Genomic DNA, 23,693 nt, shown 5'->3' with positions numbered 1-23,693 from the left:
TGACGGTGACCTCTGCTGGTTAAAGTTATGTATTTTGCTTCAGAAAGATTGACAGGATACCTGCAGTGTGTTGTGCAATCTGAGATCTTATGTCCATAGAAGCGTGACCTGCTGCTAGTTTCTTTCATAATGCATAACTTTTTGTGTTTACCTTTAAGTATAATATGCACATTTAGAAAGTTAGTACAGAACAAGTAAAGTAGGCTAGACTGTATTCAAAATAAGGTGAAAGTAGAAACACATACAAATAAATGTAAAAAATACCTAAATATTAGGCGCACAAATTGAGTTTGAAGGTTAATTTGCTACCTATTATAAACATTTAGTGCATAGTTCTGTTAAAGTGAATAAAATTCTCTGTAATGACATGTTTGAGAAGTATTTTTCGTGTTTTACTTTTCATAAGTAATGTGTCTATTTAAGATTATATTAAATTTGGCGCAGTGATTTTTATGACCATTTAGGCCTTTAGCCTTTTATAAATTTTCAGCCAATGAAGTATGTTGATAATCTTTTTAATCAACACATTATCTTCTTAACACCCAATCCAGGCTAAATGAACTATAAAAGTTTTTCTTTTTTTGCAAAGTACAAGCGAAAAAGATGTTACTCTTGGAAATATGATTTATTAAGTATTCAGTTAACAGTTAAACAAAAAACTGTTTAAAATTGTTAAATATATATATATGAATGAACATTCTAGTTATAAATAATTACTGATACCGATACTGCTATACATACTTAGCTTTTTATATATATATATATATATATATAAAGTACAAGAGAAAGTTTTTGTTTTTTTTACTCAGTATTCAGTTAACATTCTAAAAATATTAGTGAACATTCTAATAGTTATAAATAAATACTGGTAGTGATTGTGCTATACATAGGCTACTGGTCATTATATCATGATAACAAAGTTGTTATAAAAATGTAACGATGCGTTAATAATCATATATAAGGATATATAAGATTACATGTCTTTCATAAGAAAAAGACTATGCTGGCTACAGTCAGTCATGTTGCTCCTTGAAGGGGTATCGGGGTTTATTTGTTACCCCGGGCTGATTATTCTGATTGGCTCCACCCTCGATTATTCTGCCCTGGACCACAGAGCGCACTCAGCGAAGAGAGGCAGGCGTACACAAAACCCACTTTTCAATACTCTTCTGAGAGGAATTTCAAACTGTTTTCACGGGATAATGTCTTCAAAAGTTTTCGACGAGTTTTGGTAGAATACAGAGAGCGTAAATTCCCGAAGAGGTTGATTTAACGGGACGGCGCGGAGGAGAGTGCATTGTAACTTTGTAAACTGAGTTTACAAAGCGTTTCCACACAACTATGGCGCTCAGAGCGAGAGCTTTATACGACTTTATCGCTGAAAATCCCGGCGAGATCTCTGTGACAGAGAGTGAACTCCTAACTCTGTGCAGTGAAGAGGTTGTCGATGGTTGGTTGGAGGGCACGAACAGCAGAGGTGAGACGGGACTCTTCCCTGCATCATACGTGGAGATTATAACGACTGACACATCACTACACGGTAACGGGACATCCGCCAGTCAGGACTATTACTGCCAAACTAGTCCTCAGAGGAGGGACACCTCAAACGAATCGACTCCCACCCATTCTGCTGTTTACCAGGGACATCTTCAGCCACAGCGACACAGTTTTCAGACGAGCCAGGGAAGCGACGAGGATTGGGACGATGACTGGGAAGACAGCGTAACGACGGATGAACACGGAGGAACACCTGAAAAACGCGGGAATCAAGCGGGATATCCCATTACAAGCACCTCAGCTTCTCGACGTGGTAGTGCACAACAGTCCAAAAGCACAGGAACAGTTGGGAAAAACCTCAATAGGTTTTCAACCTTTGTAAAGTCAGGCGGTGAGGCGTTCGTTTTGGGTGAAGCTTCAGGTTTGGTCAGAGATGGAGACAAAATAATTGTGGTTATGGGCCAATACGGTCCGGAATGGCAAGAGAACCCGTATCCATTCACTTGCACTATTGACGACCCTACAAAACAGACCAAATTCAAAGGCATGAAGAGCTATATGTCCTACGGACTCACGCCTAGTCATACTCAAAGCCAGGTGAATAGAAGATACAAGCACTTTGACTGGCTTTATGCGCGACTTGTAGAAAAATTCCCTGTCATTTCGGTTCCTCACTTGCCTGAAAAACAAGCCACGGGTCGATTCGAAGAGGATTTCATTTCAAAGAGGAGAAAAGGTTTAATATGGTGGATGAACCACATGACAAGTCATCCTATTTTATCTAAGTGTGACGTTTTCCAGCATTTTCTTACCTGCAGCAGCAATGACGAAAAAGCTTGGAAGCAAGGCAAGCGAAAGGCCGAGAAGGACGACTTAGTCGGTGCTAACTTCTTCCTCACTATCTGTCCTCCAGCTTTACCGCTTGACTTACAAGAGGTGGAGAGCAACGTAGATGGTTTCAAAACATTCACCAAAAAAATGGACGAAAACATCATACAGCTCAACGTCACTATTAACGAATTTGCCAGAAAGCAGATCACTGGTTTTAAAAAGGAATATCAGAGAGTTGGACAGGCTTTCAGACTTCTAAGTCAGGCCTTTGAATTCGACCAGAAAGTATATTCAGTGCCATTAAACAAGGCCATGGCGCACACTGGAGAAGTCTATGAGACCATTGGGGATTTCTTTGCAGAGCAGCCCCGTCAGGATTTGGAGCCAATTTCCGATCTTTTAGCGATTTACCAGGGCCATCTTGCAAACTTTCCAGACATTATCCATGTTCAGAAAGGTTTGGGATTTTTCTCATGTGTTTGCTCAAATACCACTCGTCAGAATGGCATGCCATAAAATGAATATAGGTCAGTAGGTCAGTAGTTTATGTGCATGCCATCAGCTTAAAGAATCGATGCACTATCCAGTCAACCCACCATACGTCAAATAAATATTTAAGTGGAAACCTAAATCAGAGTCATAAACTGCTATTTCATGAAACTTATTCATACTGAAATGGATGGATGGTGTTCTAGCTGCTAAAACGGTTTGCTTTTTGGATTAATGAACTTTTATACCTAATAGCAAATGGCACATAGCAACGGGTTCTCAGCAGTATGTCAAATGACATGTCCTGATTTTTCCCTGGTTTGAGAGAGAGGGAGCATATGAGGCCTGCTAGCTCTTGCAGCTTGAGATGTGTGTTGGTATGGTGGAATGACGCCATGCTGTTGTAATTCCCACATCCCTTTAGTGGGGGAAGTGTATACTTCTGACTAATCAGTTTTTCCTTTACTGTGACATGAAATTGACTGATGTCATTCTTTTCTGTAGAATCATATCTCTGGGTTTATATGATGCAAATAGTTAACGCGGTTTTGTATGAGAAATTGCTCGTCTACATAAAACAACTGATGCTGGGAAAGCTTTTGTGTTGAAGGCTCTAATCCTAAGCTTAGGGCCCCAGCACAGGGTAGCTGTGAACGTTTACACTACATTTTAACACACAGATATAGTTATTTTGATGCCTTGGATGTAAAAACACATCTTTTGACTAAACATTTTATGTACTGTATGTGATTGTCTTCTTAACGTCGACGTGAAACTACATTAACAACTTATTTTACTTCCGTAATCAGAAATATCCCAGGGTGAAACGTGATATTTGGTGAGAAAAAAATGTAGGCCAGGATTTTTTTCCATCTGGAATTGATTGGATCATGAAAAGTAGGCGTTGCATATCAGAATGGAGGAGTGAAAAGCAGAAGGTATTTGTGAAGCCAGATGCAAAAACGAAATATTGTTTCAGAGGCAGAGCAAGTTATCACATTTTTTTATTTGGAATACAAATGCACTGAATCCTGCTCAATAAGACCAGGAATGTGAAATAAGAACGTTAATAAGAGTTCATTTCAAGATAGTGCACAGGGAATATTGATTTCTCCTTGAGAAATTCCAAAGGAAGCTGTAAGCCATAAATCAGAAGCCTCACTGGTCTGAGCTTGCAGTTTAATGTGTTCAAAAGAGTGCATGTGTGTTTTTGCAGATGTGATTGGGTGTTGTAGATTTTAATACTTTAACTAAACCATTGCTTTCCTTGTTTTTTTGTTTTTTTTTTGCATTCTGTCTTTCTCCAGGAGCCCTCACTAAGGCCAAGGAGAGCCAGAAACATGGGGAGGAAAAAGATGGCATTGCAGGTGGAGGCATCCACGACCGCTGCAACATCATCTCCTGCGCTACGCTAGCTGAGATCCAGCACTTTCATCGCGTACGTGTACGTGACTTCAAGGCACAGATGCAGCATTTCTTACAGCAGCAGATCATCTTCTTTCAGAAAATCACAGGCAAGTTGGAGGAAGCCTTGGACATGTATGATCAGGCTTAGGATGTTACATTCCCACAGTGTTGTGAGAGAACTGAAATAAAACGAATAAGCAGCCTTTTTATTATAGACTCATGAAAGTACACTTACTGTCTTGTAGTAGTGTTTGGGGTGGCTTTGAGAACAATAAATGATGACAATGTGTGTCAGAAATTGACAATGGTCCTTAAAATGTAGAATACTATATAATCTGTTTATACATAACAGTCATAATTGATTTGAGTTGAAACCCTTGAAACATAACCACAATTTTAAGATTACATTTTAATTACGTATCCTGTACTGAGACGATTCTGTCAATGGACTCATTCCATGGACATGGACCTGTGGTGATGTTAATTAAAGGCATTTGTGTCTTCTGAACTGCCCTCTGATTCCAATGAATTATAATACAGATATAAAGATACATTATGCATTTGAATGTCTTATTGTGTTGGTCTGTCAAGTACGGTTGTTTATGATCCTTGTCAGTCTCTGCAAGTTATATTTTATTAACCTTTATCTAATTTGCTCTGAAGGAGAGCCCTGTGTCTGTTTTACATTAAGAGCTTGCAAGAGAAAGACGAGACACAGTTTCTCAGCCCTGGAGGAGAAGTGCAAAGGAACAATGACCTAGAAAACATGGGCTGAACCCTCTTTATCTAGAGGACATTCCAGACGAGGCAGAGAGGATCCCTCACGGTACTAGTTTACCAGCACTTTCATTATTCAGTTTAGACTTTTTTACAACAGAAGTATTTTAATTAGTTTAAGTACAGCAAATGAGAGCTTAGTGGATACATTTTAAGAGCTCAAGACCATTACCAGCTGTATGAGCAAGAAAAATTGAAGTGAAACTTTAAAAATGAAGCTGCGGTTCTCAAACTCTGGACCACTGGTGGTCCGTGAAAGATTCCCAATAGTCTGCCAGATGTTATTGGCTGGTTTAACAAAACCATTATAAAAATTTTATAATATAACTGTTACAGGTCAGTCTAACAGTTATATTATCAGTAGTGTTTATTCCAAATTTTTAGCTTGAGAATAGTTGGCTTGTGTAAATTCAGTAACAGTAGTGGTCTAGTTCATTTTAAAGAAGAACAAAAACAAACTGGTAAAAAGGATGACCAATGAGAGCCCCACATGAGATTTGTACGGAGACCCGCACATGACATGCAGAAAAAAAATAGTAGGGAATCGGAAATCGAGGGAACGAACTAGTAATCGTGTGCACAATTTATTATTTTTTTCTTGCATGTCATGTGCGGGGCTCCGTAGATTTGAGTTATTAGGGGTTTCACAATTTTTGTTTTACTCTTTAAGTGGTCCGTCATATAAAAATGTTTTAAGAACTGCTGAAAAAGAATAAAAATTGAAACATAATCAACCATCAAGGAAGATCAGCATACTCAGGCCTCAGAGCTCCAATCAAATGACCTAGCTCTTGAAGGAGATTGTACCATTATTAGTTTCTGTGCTTAGTAGGGAGAAAAACCAGAGCTGCCCGGAGCAGTCAATCTCTCACTGCGCTTGAATTATTTATCAGAGCTAAAGTTAGGCTTCTCTTTCCACACACTTGGGTCCTTAATCATGAAGAATTTATTCCCACACCCTGATCACTAACAAGCCCACACATATTGAGCATAAAACAATGCTAAGGAGAAAAAGAATGACTACACTGTTCATTTGTGTTTTTATGAACCACTGTTCATATCAACATTTTGTGCTATATTAATTACCAGTAATGTAATGCAATTCAACCCTAACCCTAACTACACTAATATATGTTATATACTGTATTAATCATAAATATTCTTTTGTTACATTTCAAAACTGGCCAAAGTATTATATTAAAAAAAGCATTTTATTATTTCATAGATTTATACATGACAATCATTTTTACATTGATGCATCTAACTCAGAGATACTTTCTCTATCACACAGACATAAATACACACATACATGTAAACATTCATAAATCTGTAGCCCATAGTAAATTATAGGTATTACAAGATAACAAACACAGATTGTCAGTATCAGCACATTTCTGTTGTATCTCCTGCTAATGCCACCTTGCTAGGAATGTAAAAATTATGGTGCAATATTTCTGAGGGTGGTTTTGTTTTTGTGGTCAGCGTAATATTTTAATTTTAGACACTTCTTTAAAATGCACCTTTGAGCAGTTTCAGTTCTCTCTTCAATTTCATTACTTTCTGACAGACTTTGTTTACAGCAAATGTGACCATATAAATAAACATAAGGCATTAGGGTACAGCATGAAGCTATAGTGCTTTCTGAAAACCATTTAGAGAGAAACTGTGAAAGAAGTAGTAGTTATTCTATATCTTTCTCTTTATATAATAACAAATAAACTGAATTAAACTTTACCTTCCCTATTTCACTTACCTGTAGCCTTACATGTAATAACAATACTTTATTATTTAAGCAATGCTATAATCATTAAAACAATAACGTATTGTTACTACATGAAGGGTTAAGTAGAATAGTGACCTATATCAGTATTTTATAAAACCAAGACCATTAGATGTAAACACTTGTGGTGTTTGACCTCTAAAATGTGGCAAAGGATTTAAATTTATGATAACATTTGGTTTATACTGTATTCAGTGAACTGAATTAAACATTGTTCATTTGTTCTATCCATAGCACATTATCAAAGAAATGTGCAAAATCCCATTGTTTGTCACTAGGGTAGTACCTTCAAAGGTGTACCTTTGTACCTTATCTACCCATAAAGGGTGCATATTAGTACCTTAAGTGTACCTTTGAGGGTCCTGCCCAGTGACAAGCTGAAGGTACAATTTTTGCACATTTTGTCTGGCAATGTATACTGGAAAATGTAACTGCAAAATATTCTGACTCTGTAATAAGATTTAGTGGCCATCTGTGTTTTGTAAGAAACAAAACAACAACAAAAAATATCAAAACCACAAAAACATCTAAGCTGTGGCTGGACAAAACTGAAACAATAAGATTAACATAAAAAATTAATGTTAAAATTGTAGTTATTTGGCGATCTTTCCCTTGATACTAAGCCAAGAGACCTTCAGAGTCTGCAAGGTTAAAAACCAAATGTCAGCAAGAGTATGATTAGATATTTAAGTTTCTCAATGTATGGTATGAAACTTAGAAGCTTACTTTCTTCTGCCAGTAATGCTATGATTTGTCTCCGATGATGGTCATGCACAATGATAGTTCAAAAAATTGGTTCAAGCAACATCTGGATGTGATAAAAAGAGTTGAGTCAAACCCAGTGTTGGTTTTGTTTAAGGGGTGGTATTGCTGGTGAACATTGCTGGGCAGAATCAGGGTTAAGTGGATTCCATGTGCAAAGTAGAAATGGAGACACAGCTTGTTCAATTGCTGGCACCAAGGCTGCATCATGTATTTCCTGTAAAACAGGACTATCCGGGCAACTCGGAGTGAGAGGGGTTACTATAACCGAAGGAACAGTGAGACTTCTCTCAGGCTGACCCAAATACGGGCCTCTGGCTAAAATATCTTCACCAGGGTTCCCTGTCAGATCCTGTATCATTGCCGGGTGGGCCCGCTTTTCCCTGCGGTGCCGGAAGACAAGTATGAGAACCACAAGAATAACAATCAAGAGGAGGCAGGCCAGAAGTGGCAGGATGATGAGCAGGGGATCAGATGCAGGTCTCGGTAAAGACTCCATCCTCACCAAAGTATTTTTCGGGGAGGGGTCCAACTTGCTCATAGTGGTACGGGGCACGTGAGGAACTGTGGATCTGCTTCGTGTGTGGTTCCCCCAGCGGTGTCGAGGTTTTAGCTTTGAAGCAGTCCTGTGTGGTCTTGTTGATGGATCTATGTGAGATGGAGGGTGCATAGCATTTGTTGTTCTGTTCAACATCGGCATCTTGGTCGGCTCTGAAAGCATATGCTTCCCTGTAATGGGGTCATAAGGTAATACTAGGTACACAAATTCGCCCATGGCAGGTTGGACGTTGGCTGCCTTCAAAAGGAAAACAAATGAGTCATTAAGTGGATGGACCGCTGTGATGTTGTACCTGGGTGCTGTTGTGTTGCCATAAATGCCATGGAAGTTGATGTTTTCCTCAATAGCCACTCTGCCTTGTTCCACATCCCTGAATGAGAAGGACTCCACCGAGTGAGAGGCTCCTCCAAGGTCAAATGTGACTTTGACTAGCTTTCCATGTTTCGGCGGCTCGAGGATTTCAAAAATGGGATCGCTAGCACTAAGAGAGGCCAATTCTGTTGCATCCAGGACATCCTTTCGTAGCTTCACTGGGATGCCATCTGGGATCCTGACATGCTCTCCAAGGTGGATCAGTGGCTTGACTGTGATGTTGACCACCTGGTTGGTCAGGTTACTCTCAGATGTGAAGACCATGAACTCAAAGCAGTCTTGAGGGGATGACAGGTCACTCATGTTATAAAATACTCTGCCCGTGTGCAGGTCCTCTTGGTCAAAGTGTGTGACCCGTTCTTCCATAACCATGACACTCCCATGACTTGGTGGGCTTGTAACTAAATACTTAATGGATGCATGTCTCTCATTGGACACTGCGGCCAGGTTCTCAAATGTCAGAGTCACTGTGGTCTGGCCTTGCAATAGAGTAAGTCCGGTGTTGTTGACCACACTGATAGTGATATTCTCTACCTCTACACTGAAGAGCTTGTAGAGTGGTCTGTGGAATCCATCAGTGATGTTGAAGTAGATGACCCCTGATGAGAGTTCCCCTTTTTGTACAAAGTGCACCCTTCCTTGATTTACATCAGCTTGGGTGAAGGTGCTGATAGACTTATTGAGCTGACCCTCCAAAGCAAGGAAGCCATTTTTGGGCTTGCTGATTACAGTATAATAAAGTTCCTCAGGTGGAGTGTCTTGGTCCTCCACATAAAGGTTCTCAGGATCCAAGGTCACAGTGTCCCCTTTGACTACTTTGAGTCGAGGGGATCCTGTCTTGAGCACAGGAGGCCGGTCATTAACAGGGGTCACAGTGATGTTAAATACTTCAGATACTATATAATCTGTATTCTGAGGTCGTTGAGCAGGCTTTCCATTGGGGATTAGCCACACGTCAAAGGTGAAGTTATCATGAGTGGTCTCTGAGTCGTCATGTACGTATATGATTCCATGCTTATGGAGGTTGAATTGAGAGAACTTTGGTCTTTCATGTGTCAGGTTCTTTTCACCTACAACAATTGTACCATGGTGGGGTGGAGAGGTGATTTCATACCAGACCTCATAGAAATTACGTTCCGCTTCATCTAATTTTCCCAAAACGTTTGCGGCATCCAATTTTGATTTATCAATGAGAACACTACTACCCTCAGCGACAACAGCACCTAAATAACAAATATGAATGTTAGTGTTGTTAATGTAAAGGTAATCATATATATATTTTATTTTTATTTTTATTTTTTTTACTGTTTTTCAAAAAAAAAAACTGAAGTCAGAAATCATTACCAGTATTTGTTAAGAGTGCACTCCTATGCTCCGGGCCTGTATTTTCATAGGAGATGTGGATATTAAAGGTATGAGCTTGGAGGAATGCTGGGGGGCATGACGCAGTGAAGGTGAAGGAATCTGTAGTGGTCCATGAAACGGGTTTAGTCTGTGCATACAGCACAGCACGTTCTTTCACCTAAAATAACACATAAAGTCATTTAGCTTATTTAGAAGTTAGAATGATCATATCCACCTTTTTCCTGAGTAACCTATGAGCGGCGTCATGATGGATTCTAACTTCCATTTGGATGCTCTTGTGTTCCCATCTCCATAGAAATTCATGTTAAAATGGTGTAAAGATTGACTGAATGAATTTAACTGAAACGTTTTCTGCATAACTAAATATAAAAATGTGTGCAGGGTAAAGCTGTGCTGTTGTTGGCTGCCACAGTAACAGCAATAATATTCAAGAATTCCTAAAGTACTCGTTTGCACAAAAGCAAATCTGCAATGCTTAAGTTAAAATAACGTATGTAAAATAATAAAATAATGTTTTGTGGACAAAATCCCTTGAACTTGTAGGATATGTGTGCTCATGTGTTTTCAATGCAGCTAACCACGGGTCGCTTCATGTCATCTAAGCATTTCATCAACTCACTCAACTATAGTTGAGTAACTGCACAAAGACGGACATTGTGACACTATAATGTGATGAAACTATGGCGCCATGTGCTTTTTAAAACCATTTTCATAGGTTCAACTTTATATAAAACAAACAAACAAAAATTGTGATGCCAAAAAAAATTATTTGGGCTGCAGATATGATGACGTCATGAAAATGACATACAGCAGTCATGTACAGACTTGCTTAAAGGATTAGTTCACTTTCAAATTAAAATTTCCTGATAATTTACTCACCCCCATGTCATCCAAGATGTTTATGTATTTCTTTCTTCAGTCGAAAAGAAATTAAGGTTTTAGATTAAAACATTCCAGGATTTTTCTCCATATAGTGAACTTCAATGGACTCCAAATGGTTGAAGGTCAAAATTACAGTTTCAGTGCAGCTTCAAAGGGCTCTACACGATACCAGACGATGAATAAGGGTCTTATGCTTTATAAATACAAATGCTCGCCTTGCTCTGTTCTGCGATGCATAATTACTAGGGGTGTCAACGTTAACGCGTTAATATTTTTTAACGCAAATTAATCATTTGATAAGGTTTGACCCCAACTTCTTCCTGTCATCGCAGCGCGGAAGGTTATCTATCATTGTGTGATGAGGGTACAGCGAACCAGTGTTGCCAGGGCAGCGGCACAAGTGGGCTATTTTGAAAATACAGTCGCGGGAAAAAACTACAGAGTCGTGGGTTGCGGGGTTTTTTTTTTTAGGCTTGTTTTATAATGTACCTCGGCCGCCCAAAGTGTATATAGACAAATAAAAATTAAAATAGATCCTTTTACTAATGTGTATTATACTTGGAATGTATCCCTGGCAACTTGGGATACATTCCTGAACGGAGAGGCGGTTGTAACATCACAAACAACGTGAGTTTCAGCAGAGCATACATGTTAAGGCTTTTACACAGCAGAAATAAACATGACAACAGCCACTATAGATCATATAAGAAAATAAACACATGATTACAATAGATATGGTCTGTATGTGATTCTCTTGAGTTGAATGTGTACATCTGAAATGCTAATTTGTGCAGCAATATAAAAGACTATAAATAGCATATTTTAACAACAGTAAACGACCAAATTCCACATGTGATCGTAAAAGGAAGTTATTACAAACCCTCGATGGTGGTTTGAAGTGAGTTCTGAGTAAAAGTGCACTATTAATCTCATAAATTGTCTTATGTAGCATGATGCTAATGTTAGCTTTAATGCACCTGCAGAACAGGTCCAATTCTTCTTCATAATGCATTTTGTCATAATACTTCACGTAAGATCGCAAGAAAATGTTTTGTTGTATTTATTTAGAAATACTTTTGATAATAGTTAGGTAAATGTATACTGGGATTGAAGCGATGTGGCTTGGTAAACGTTTTATTGCCAGTTTAAAGGCTGATAATGGCTGAATAACAACAAAAGAATAATAATGATTATGTTTCATACCTGGCGGAAGTGTGAAAGTTTCTGTTTCCTTAAACTAGTTTGTCATGCATTTCTTTATTTCAACACATTTACAGGTGAATCCTAGTATTTTAAATTTGTGATTAATCATGATTAATCACAGTCCATGACTGTGATTAACGCGATTAATTTTTTTAATCGATTGACAGCACTAGTAATTACGTTGAAAGGTCACCCTTGACGTAGGCGGAAGTACCGAGTCAGTGTTTACAAGTTGAACGTGAAAATACTAAGTCAAGCGCCGTTTACAAAAAAAAGGGAGTTAAAAGGTTTTCGCCCTTCCATACCTTTTTGAACCGGAATACACAGAGGAGGAAATTAGGCAGATGGAGGACACGGCGGCGACACAAACCTCTCAAGCGTGACCTTTTCAACATAATTACATATTACGTGAAGTCCTGAACGCGCATCACAGAACAGAGCAAGGCGAGCATTTGTGTTTATAAAGCATATAATTTGTTTTATTTTTTTTTAAATGACCGATCATTTCGCTAGATAAGACCCTTGTTCATCGTCTGGTATCGTGTAGAGCCCTTTGAAGCTGCACTAAAACTGTAATTTTGACCTTCAACCGTTTGGAGTCCATTGAAGTTCACTATATGGAGAAAAATCCTGGAATGTTTTCATCAAAAACCTTAATTTCTTTTCGACTGAAGAAAGAAATACATAAACATCTTGGATGACATGGGGGTGAGTAAATTATCAGGAAATTGTAGTTTGAAAGTGAACTAATACTTTAAGTTGTTGGCTATACAGATACGTCACAATACAATTTCTGTCAGAAAAACTTAATGTTATGCTCAAATAATGTTACATAAAATTGTATTGTTTTAACATGGAAAAACATCCTTGAAATCATATATATCTTCAAAACATCTACACTCTTAAAAATAAAGGTGCTTAAAAGGTTGTTCACAGCGACGCCATAGAAGAACCATTTTTGGTTCCACGAAGAACCATTCAATCAAAGGCTTTTTAAAGAACCATCTCTTTCTTACCTTTTTATAATCTTTATAATTCGCCACAAAGAACGTTTTGTGAAACCAAAAGGTTCTTCAGATGTTAAAGGTTCTTTATAGAACCATTTAGACAAAAAGGTTCTTCTATGGCACCGTGAAGCACCTTTATTTTTAAGAGTGTATGCTGAATGAGATCTGTGGTAGAGCATTTAAAATATTAAACATTAGCAGAACTCGCTAGTTCAAAAGTAGTTTGCTTTTGTCTTAGCAATGCACCTATCCTGCACCAATTCCTCTCTGGAATTGAAGAACACTTCCATTCTTTTGAAAATAAGTACATATTTTAACATCAGCCAACTAAACTCAGAATCAGATTTAATAAATACCATGTTTTGGGTAAAGGATGAGATTTCTTCTGTGGAATTTTCATCTTGTTTCCAAATCAGGCTGCCAAATCTTGGAGATGAGGTCACAGTGTATGTGATCGTGCGATTGCCATAAATATCATCAAAGTCATTTGTAATTATCAGCAGCTCATCTTCAGTGATTAACTTTGAAGACCCTGTAGAAGGATACAGGAAATACATCCTTTACATCACACAGACAACTGTACCATTACTGTTTCAATCACTAGGCTAGTCTGAGTTTCACTTTTTACAATCCAGTCCAGCTGCTGCAGTCTGCTACAATATCTTGTTATTTTGCTACCCTATTGCTTCATATGAACGGCATACTTACTTACGCCTTTCTACTAAAAAGTGTATAGCATTAACAGCAGTACAAAATATCACTTGAGTTTTATTTGAAGAAAGCGACAACAGAGAAGTCCTGAATTTTCTATAAAGCACAATAAAATCAAACCTGGGAAAACTTTGAGCTCTTGATTTTTCTCTAAGCTGATGACCAGAGATTGGGCTGCAACACTGAAGATTTGCCTTGGAGCAAAGTTCAGCCCATCATTGACTTGAAAGTGAAATCCTCCTGACAGGGCACCTGTCAAAACATAAATACCACAGACCTACTGAGAGATCAAAGGAAAATGGGTTATCAAATCTTATGGGCACTTTATATAACGTAAACTAACCACTATGTACAAACACCAGCTGGCCATGACTGATATGCTCTTGGGTGAAGTTCAGAACAGGCCTGGAGGGGGCGCTCTTCAGGGCTAGATGCCCATTACTTGGCGGAGTGATGATGAATTCTAGGCTCTCAGGAGGAGAATCTGGATCCTCAGAACTGAGGTCTTCAGTGGTTATCTCGGTCACAGAACCTTGCCACACCTAATGAAAGAAACATGATGCTGTCAGTTCTGGTCATAGAAACTATTTTTTTCCAGCAGAGGCTATTTTGTATGTGTTTACTGAGCCTCCTGCTGGCCAAAGTGGGCATCTAAAGTCTAGGCCTCCACAAAGTTTAAGCTGGTTTTAACCAGTGCTTTTTTCCATGATGAAAATAGAAAAACAATACGTGCCAAACCATCTATATTAGATTAATGTACCACTATTTTAGTGCTAGTGCTCAAATTTGTTGGGTCTGTGGGAAGAAGATGAAATCTGTCATTTGAAAAATCCAGTTTGCAGTCATGTTTTACTGGTTTGGTGTCTTTTTGTTTTATATTTGTTTTATAACTTACAATTTAATTTCACAAAGACTACACATATAAGAAGATTACACATTAGCTTAAAGGAAAAACCTCACCTTGAGAATTCTGTTGACAGTTACAATTGGAGGTTCATCATTTATGGGTGTTATATTAACATAAACCACAAATGGCAAACTTTGCTTCCGGATATCTGTATTATTGGCCACCACTGTAAAATTATCAGCCATGGTCTCACTTCCATCATGGACATAGAATATGAATCCCTGTTCAGCCTGTGGCAAAAGAAAGAATACAATTCTTTTTTGTAACAACATTTATTATAAAACTACTAGTGAATATGTGACTCTGGACCACAAAACCAGTCTTAAGTCGCTGGGGTATATTTGTAGCAATAGCCAAAAATACACTGTATGGGTCAAAGTTATAGATTTTTCTTTTATGCCAAAAATCATTAGTATATTAAGTAAAGATCATGTTCCATGAAGATATTTTGTAAATTTACTACTGTAAATATATCAAAACGTCGTTTTTGATTAGTAATATGCATTGCTAAGAATTCATTTGGACAACTTTAAAGGCGATTTTCTCAATATTTAGATTTTTTTGCACCCTCAGATTCCAGATTTTCAAATAGTTGTATCCCGTCCAAATATTGTCCATATCCTAACAAACCATATGTCAATGGAAAGCTTATTTATTCAGCTTTCAGATGATGTATAAATCTCAATTTCGAAAAATTGACACTTGAGACTGGTTTTGTGGTCCAGGGTCATATATTATCCTTTCATAATGATTATACATATTGCCTTGTTTTAACCTTTGTTGTATGGGAGTGAAGAGAAACAAAGTAAACAAGTGACGAACAGAAACTCACTTGAGCCCTTGTGAAAGACGGAATTGGAACACCAGGGATCCTTGAGTGTTCAATTCGTCCATGATGAGGCCCCTCGGTTACAAGATAGAAGATCTGGAGTCCATGAAAGTGTTGGCTCACAACTTTGATGATATCCTGAGTGAGAGCTTTAGAAGAACCTTCTATCAGGGTCATATTGGACACCTCTAGTGGGATGTGCAAGGGGATAATATCCACTATGACTACAAGGTCACGGACTGTTAGAACACCATTTGTTATGTCAAGTGAGAAGGAGTCATTAACATATCCACGCTCGGTTTGAACATACTGAACATGCCCTTCATTGATATCACCCTGTGAAAAGCTTTGGATGGGATTCTCTTGACTGCCACGGTAGTGATCTTCTTCTAGCATAGATATCCGCAGAAAACCGTAGGTGGGTGCCACCTTTACAGTATACACAATCTCAAAAGGTTTGTTATCCTCATGAACGACCTGGAAAACACCCACATATACACATTAAATAGAGAATAGTGTACATTTCATGACCAAGTTATCTGAAAATGATTTTAATAAAGCAAAACTAACCTGGAGAATTTCCTCGTTGATTTTGACAGGCTTTCCTTCTTCCACCACAACTAGGTTATTGTGAATGACTCTTGGAGGCTTCTGATGACTCTCAAGGTACACCTTAACTGGCACACTTACATCCAAACGGAGGCCTTTAACCTTGCTGGTGAAGTTAAAAAAGTCCTCCAGTATTTCACTGTCATCGTGATGATACACTACATGACCCATCTTCAAGTCATGCTGTGTGAAAGTATTTGCTTTTATATCATTGCAGTAAAGTGTCCCATGGCTTGGTGGTAGAAACACCTCAAAGACCATTTCTTCATCATGCCTGACATCCATATTAGTGGAGATACTGAAATTAGCAACTCCTAAACTGGCCATCTGGCCTTTCTGGACCAAAAGACCCGTGTTGTTTGCCACCTTAACAAATGGATCATGGGCCGACACTTCAAGTAGTGTTGATGTGTAGTGCTTCCCATCAGATATAAAGAGGACAAAGCGGCCATAACTCACCCCTTTGTGAATGAACAGCACTCTTTTCTCTTCTAAGTCCTGCTGATGGAATTGATAAAGCTTGTGTGTGGTGTCATTTACCAGGACCAGCTCACCCATAGGGATCTTTCGTCTGGTATAAAGCAGATCTTTGTCATCAAAGTCTGTGTCAGCATCATGGTAGCACAAATCTTCCAGTGTAAGCAACCGCTGGCTGTCACGCACCACATGGAAAACTTTATCCACAACACGGATGGGTTTCTGGTCATTAACCAACTGGATGGAAATATTAAATGTACCCTCCGTGCCTTGGGACTTATTTTTCAGAGAGCCAAAAGAGGCCAGGAATGTAAGTGCATCATGGGTGGTTTCACTATCATCATGGACATACAAGATGCGTTCCTCTGAAATGTCCAGATTGGTGAACTCTATTATGCGGTCACTGCTGGCGGAGGAATTAGAGAGGTTTATTCTCTTCAGTACCCCATGTTTAGGGCTGCTGGTAACAGTGTAGTGTACTGTTCTAGAGCTGGGTGTCTCTGAGAAAAGCATTGCCTTAGTAATGACCTTGCTCTCCCCTTCCAAGAGAGAAAGTCCATGATTTTTTAAAATTATGTTATGAATATCTGCTTTGACACTGATTCTGAACTCATGAATCCCTGACAGGGCAAATTTTGAGAATACTTGAAAGTGAAACATGTCTCTTGTATCATCAGCTGGCCTTTCTAAGAGCTCATATTGCAACTTGTGATTAGTAATGTCATCTTGGCTGAAAGTTGAGTTCTTTTTTAAAATCTTATTACTCAGAAGAAGATGTCCTTTCCTTGGTAATGTCAATAAACGAATGTGAAGGTCATTTTCCAAAAGTCTTGCACCCTTGGTAACAACGTGGAATTGTTGAGGTGTCAATGTGACTTTCTGTTCACCATCTATCTCCAACTTATTTCTGGTGATTCTATAACGAATCCAGCGTACTCTAATCGAAAACAACAACTCGTCCGTAATGACTGAGCCGACTGTGGCTTTGCATTTGAAACTGTCAGTGATATTACTTTGCTGCGTCCCATGGAAGGTGCTGAGATATCGCAGACGCTCCTTTTCCAGAAGTTTTTGCGTAAATGTGCTTGTTTGCTTCCACTGCCCACTCGAATGCAGCCTTTGAAGCTCACCATAGATTGGTGGCACTGTGACGTCATAGCGAATGTCCACTGCTTGTTTGGGAACATTGACTTGCACAGCAAGATGTTTGTTAGTAATAAAGGTGACTTCACCTTGGGTTACCTCTACACCGGTGTTGTTGGCAACCTTGTGTTCTAGAGGAACAGCGATGATCCTGAGTATCACTGTGTTGCTTAACTTGTCCCCATCACTCACCCTAATCGCCATTCTGGCGTTCTTGACACCTTTGTGAACATAACTCACTTTACCCTGCTCTAGATCACTTAGGGAAAATGAGTTAACTGCTCTGCCCGGTTGTTCCTCGATCTCTAGAAACCCTGAACCATCATTCAGGTTTCCAAGGACTGAGAACATCAGGTCTGTGGAGTTACTGTCAGGGTCGATGACCCTGAGGACATCTGTGCTCATACGACGTCTTGAGCGCTCTAGAAGAATGAAGAGACTGCCTTCAGGAAGGCTGAGTTCAGGAGCGTCATTGACAGGTGTGATGCTGATGTTAAATCTGTGCAGACGGTTCCCTTTGAGAAAGCTAGGCACTTCCTTTTTGCTGTTGGTGAGGATGGAAAACATGAAAAAGTCAAGTAGGTCCTCAGATCCTCCATGGACATACATGACCCTTCCATGCCAGAGATCCAGAATACTGAAGGTGTTCTCACCCAGATCAGGGTCAACATCCAGTCTGAGTTGCCCATGGACAGGCTGCTCTTCAACACGAAACATAATCTGTGACTGACGGATCCCAAGTTTACGGAACTCTAGATTAATCTTAATGTGTTTAGACTCAAGTGGTGCCCGTCCACCTTCAAGAACTTCCAAATCCTTGAGTAAAAGGAAGTTTTTCTTCTCCATCTCAGGTAGGGCATCTGTGATATTTTCTGAATCTATGGTAATAACTGATGGACTTGTGGTACTGGGTGCAAGCTGTTTTTGTGGTTCACAACCAACAGAAATATCCTTGGTGACCAATGCTTTTGGAAGGCCCATCCTTTGGTAATTGACTCTGATATTCCTAAGACAGCCTTTAAACGAACCTCCTCTTATACGCTTCCCTACCATAGAGAGCAATCCATTCTTGCGGACTTCTGTGTAAGTGCTGACATCGACCCCACCTAGGAACAGAGGTCCAGTAAACTGTAACGCACTGGCATTTATCCCAAAGCTAGAATTGTGCATCTCCAAACCCAAAGTAAACTGAAGATTCAAAGGAGACAAATAGAGCCGCAAAATGTGCCATGCCCCATCATTGACGACCATCAAGGAACGCAATGCTGTCTTGGTTACACCCATTTTAATGATAGAAACAAGGTGACCCTTTTGGATCTCCAGGGCAAAATAGTTACCGTTTCCTGCAGAGCTGTATAAAAGGATCCCCTCTGAATGTACTGTATGCAGTTCACATTCAAATACGCCCTCTTGGGGTACATCCCATGTTGGTAGGGACATGTATGCTTTGGAACTGAAAAAACTTATAGAATCGTTGACAGTGGCTGAAAACTGTGGGCTGCAACCAAGCGACACTTCATGAATCATTTTGTATCCAGAGTAAGGCCTAAAGGAGGACAGGAGGTTATGCTCATTGAACAGAACCTCATCCAAACATCCCCGAAAGCCAAAAGGAGTTTCATTTGCTGAGAGGTAGGATTTTTCCAGATCCCCGACACCACCAACAAAAAGTCCATCCTGGACATCCAGTTCAAAGTCAGGTCCTGGCATCTTAGCAGATGTTATAGAGTTTTTGTCCACAGTAAGCGTGATGTTGTCATTATCATGTTGAAGTTCTAATGTATGCCAGGTCAGATCATTCAAGGAGAAACCCTTCTCAGAACGAACAGTCCGTTCCCCAGATCCAAGCTGAATCCGCACCTGACAGAGATGGACAGAAGATCTTTATAGTAATGTAGGAAGTAATCTTTTAAAAAGGTAATTACTCCCAGTATTGCTAAAAAAAAAACCTCATACTGCATTAACTGCAGGCAACAGAGTCGCCATGTCAGTATTTCTTAGCATGAAAAGACTTGTCAATACAGTGATGCATGTGGAGGTTTAGACTATGAACAGACCTTTTTTGTCTGGAAGCAACAAGAAATCACTTGCCTTTTGTTTTTGCCTGTGGGCAAAGAATATCTGCATTGAGTGTGTACCTTATTACAAGTCAGATGAATGTAACTGCCATAGATGGGAATAAGTTTATGCTCAGTATTCATATAAGATTTCAACATACTGTAGTTTAGCCGATTCATCTGAACTGATCAACATATGCAACATTTCACTAAGTAATCTCAGCCTCTTACAGCAGTTGCAAAACTGCAGTGATCTCAGACAATGATTGTACTGTTTTCTTATGCTAAAATATTCTTTCTGTTTTTGACATATCACTGAAATTGATACATACTCTATATATAACATCAAATTACAGACTACAATAAAGTCTATACCTATAAATAGTGTTGTATACAAAGATCTCTTTTTAGTAAAATCATTTAAATGTAATGCATTTAATTAATCACCTGTACTCTGCCAGAATGCAGCCCCACCCAGAGGAAGTCCGTCTCCCCAGCTGCCAAGAACAGCAGGCCACTGGGTCCAGAGGTTCGAAACCGTACATGGAACGACGTCTGACTAGACAACTCAACTGCTTTCAAATGCACAAACCCATCTCCGTAGAAAGAAGCTGCAAAGTAATTTGTACTTGAATTTGTTTTTCTTTTTGTTATAGAACCCCTATTGATGCACATGTTTTATAATACTATTGCATAATAGAGCATATACATAAACATAACACATTTTTTCCCATTTTGCAGTTTACAACAGTAAGGGCAAAGGACACATTCCTTAAAACAAAAAATGCCAGAGGGCAATATGTCTTGCTGTTTAAGAAATACAACTCACACATTTAAATGACTTAATTTCATCCCCTCAGCTTTTGTTTCTCCTCATAAGTGCATGGACTATTCTTGCATAGTGTATGTATCTGAGTTGCCCCCAGTAAATTAAGAGTTTTTATTGGCCTGAACAGCTTTGTGACAGCTGCTGCTCTGTGCCTAATGCAGTTTAGACTAAGTGCTGTTGTGTCTGCAACCCTCTAATGCTTTATCAGAATTCAATTAATGCATTTTAATGTGCTGAACGCCTTTTAGGAGCACAGTAGTACTGCTTAATTTCTAGAGCACTGTGTCAAAGGAGTCAATAGGGATTAGCACAGTGACTGGCGATGAACCATACTGAGTTAGTAGGGCGGGGAATTTTTTATAATTTGATTGCTCAAATTTGATTATTCAACCTGTGAGGGACAGATTGTAAAAGTATATCCAAGTTACTGTATGAACTAGTCATGCACCACAAAGTGGCAGCAAACATGAACACCTATTCAAAAAACAGTGTGTCCAAGGCATCCATCCTAATGCATGGACACTGGGATAAAGATACATCACATTAATGTTTACATAACTTTAAGCAGTCTATTTATAACTTCAAAACAGAAGAATTACACTCATAAAAGTATTTAAGTGCTGAAAACTGGGGTTCATATTTTTAAAGGCTTAAAGCAACATTATCTCATCTTTCTAGCAAGGATGTTTTTAAAAATGCATCGAACTGCAGATCTGTTTTTGGATTGAGGGAGGTCGTTTCCATTCATGCTGTAAGTAAACAAAATTAACTTGGACAGATCGGATTATATCTAATCCCATATCAGACATGTGCAGAAGTGACTTTGTACAGTGAGGTATTAATTACTCCTTACATGTCACTATCTCCAAATGTGTTGTTTATGAATTATTGTTTATATTTAATGTAATTTACATGAATAATCGTTCCATAGCAACTGAATAATTAAAGCCAAACTGAAATTCAACGGAGACGAAACTATAGATGTATTAACTACTGAAAACAAAACTATAGGTTCTTTTAGTCTCAAAATAGAAATATAAGCAGATTATTATGTTATATTATATATTTCGTGGTCTGCTGACACTCACCTCCGAAAGCCTCTCCGCCAGTCACAGAGAGAAGCACAAGCACGCGCCACAAAAACTTTTGCTCAAAGGAAATGTGAATCCACATGTTTCATAGCATTTCAGATCAATTTAAATGTCTTACTGATTTAATATATCCCAAAGTACGTCCATTGCGCGACCTTAAAACATTGTTAACTTTAAATCACTGTACCTGCAAACCTGTCATCTAAACAACGTCACTGGCGTGTGTCGGCTTGCCCCGCCCCTTCATGCATATTCATAACTCTCACGGAGGAAAATACCACAGTCTCAGAACATATTATTCGGTATGCTTGTACTTTAGTAGCAGTAATGAAAGCTTCTGAAATCTTAAAGCTGCAGAATCTGTTCTGGCTCGTTTTTGTCATCCTTATTTATCTTTCTTTTTTTTTAGTATGTAGACTGTTTTATGTTTTACTTGTTTATTTGCATGTTTTATAAATATAGCATACATTAAAAGTACCAGCATTTTCAATCATTGTAGATATTAAAAAAATAAGTAGAAATATTAGTATATAAATAATATCATTTTAGTGAAATAAATAAAAATAAATAAGCATATTACAAAATAGACATCAATTCAACATCTGCGTTTACTGATTTATTCGTTTGTAGTCTATTTATTTTTACAATGACCACGAGGGGGCGCGAGCACACTGTATAACGTGTTAAAACATAATTTAACCCACTCACCTTTTCAGTGAGTGTTAAAACTAATATTGCTTCCTTCGTAGCACGTGTCTTTATCGAGATAATAATTTAGTATGAATTTTCTTAATCCCTTTGAAACAACACCTTTGCACACAGATCACAACTAAGGTTATAGGTTAGAAACTCTCTCATTATATATATATTAACATTATACATTTTATTCTCAGGCCAGTGTGAGTAAAGAACTTTTTTTATTAAATGTAACATTATTTGCCCAACAATAAGTAGGCCAAATTGACATATTGTTACCTTTATATTTTCTTTTTAATCATATAAATACACATACAAGAAGATATACTGTAACATACATAAGATACAACATATCCATGATAAAATGTTTTTTTTTTTGTTTAGTTTTTTTAAGGTGTTTAAACAATGGAGCTGTACTAGCTGGGATGGTATTCCTTCAAGTACTTAAGAGTAATTCCACAGTATATAAATATCGTATCACTCAGTACCATAGTATTACCTGATACCATCCACAGTTCTGTATATATTTTTAAGGGAACTCAAACAGCAAATACAGACTGTGTATCTGACAGCTACAGTTCACTATGGTGTGTGCAGAGGCAATAAGCCCAAAATGAACCCAGCCATAAGTAGATATGCCAAGAAAAGCAAATGTTAGGTAACACATTTAAAAAGAAAAAGAAAAGCAGCATTTTCTCCCACATTTGAACTAACTGGGGCAAAATTCCCCCCAATACTTTTTCATTTCTGACTCGCATCCAACTGCTGTCCATAATGACTCCCTATTGTCTGGCTAAACTGTGTACTCCGCTGTCTTTTAATATGGGGTTCCATCTGCCGTGTTCTTTAACATGAAAAATCATAAAAGTTCTGTTATTTCAGCTGCACTACTGAATCATCTTAACACTCTTATAAATAGCGTTCAGGGAAAACATGTTTGTTATTGCCAAAGCTTTAAACCTGTTGTTTTTGAGTGCTAGTGAAGTGGCCGGGATCCAAATGAAGGCGAAGAGAACGTAGCTAGGTCAGCACTGGGGCAGTTTGGAGAAACTGTTGACTGATTCACTTAATTTTGAATGTCCATAATTGTTCCAAACGAACACAAGCCAGGCCTGTATCCTGTGATATAGAGCAGCATGTTCTGGGCCATGTGTTTACTGCCATTAATTTGGCTGTGGTGGGTGGAGATCAACCGCTACATCAGGAAAGACGTATGGATTATTTTGACAAATGTAAATATGTCTTTGCTGAAGCATGTTCTTAAAGGAATAGTTCACTTAAAATTGAAAATTAGCTGATAATTGACTCACCCTCAGGCTATCCAAGATGTTCATGGGAACAGATTTGGAGAAATTTAGCATTACATCACTTGCTCACCAATGGATCCTCTGCAGTGAATGGGTGCCGTCAGAA

General features: G+C 38.5%; 2 protein-coding genes across 4 annotated transcripts; one reads left to right on the top strand and one right to left on the bottom strand.

The window, feature by feature from the left end:
• The first annotated feature begins 1,195 nt into the window (after positions 1-1,195).
• snx18b (sorting nexin 18b) lies at positions 1,196-20,260 on the top strand. Of its 2 annotated transcripts, XM_058788545.1 has the most exons (3): positions 1,196-2,785; positions 4,125-5,050; positions 20,126-20,260. In XM_058788545.1, the coding sequence occupies exons 1-2, from the start codon at positions 1,342-1,344 to the stop codon at positions 4,370-4,372; spliced, it is 1,692 nt and encodes a 563-aa protein (XP_058644528.1). In that variant the 5' UTR covers positions 1,196-1,341; the 3' UTR covers positions 4,373-5,050; positions 20,126-20,260. The 2 variants fall into 2 exon arrangements, with proteins under 2 accessions (XP_058644528.1, XP_058644529.1); XM_058788546.1 differs by lacking the exon at positions 20,126-20,260 and having other exon boundaries at positions 1,196-2,855; positions 4,125-4,161.
• On the bottom strand, positions 6,095-21,861 carry LOC131547842 (chondroitin sulfate proteoglycan 4). 2 transcript variants are annotated; one of them, XR_009273032.1, is made up of 11 exons: positions 21,582-21,861; positions 20,112-20,275; positions 15,949-19,467; positions 15,382-15,855; positions 14,603-14,779; positions 13,986-14,184; positions 13,763-13,894; positions 13,288-13,463; positions 9,819-9,996; positions 7,508-9,697; positions 6,095-7,422 (listed from the first exon to the last, which is right to left on the bottom strand). XR_009273032.1 is itself a non-coding variant. In XM_058788544.1 (10 exons), the coding sequence occupies exons 1-10, from the start codon at positions 21,664-21,666 to the stop codon at positions 7,614-7,616; spliced, it is 7,188 nt and encodes a 2,395-aa protein (XP_058644527.1). In that variant the 5' UTR covers positions 21,667-21,861; the 3' UTR covers positions 6,095-7,613. The 2 variants fall into 2 exon arrangements, 1 of the variants encoding a protein (XP_058644527.1); XM_058788544.1 differs by having other exon boundaries at positions 6,095-9,697.
• Positions 21,862-23,693: the final 1,832 nt, after the last annotated feature.

Source organism: Onychostoma macrolepis, chromosome 10, assembly GCF_012432095.1.
Source record: "Onychostoma macrolepis isolate SWU-2019 chromosome 10, ASM1243209v1, whole genome shotgun sequence".
Classification (NCBI taxonomy): domain Eukaryota; kingdom Metazoa; phylum Chordata; class Actinopteri; order Cypriniformes; family Cyprinidae; genus Onychostoma; species Onychostoma macrolepis.
The sequence above is the reverse complement of the archived record's forward strand: the minus strand, read 5'-3'. Positions and strand labels throughout refer to the sequence as shown.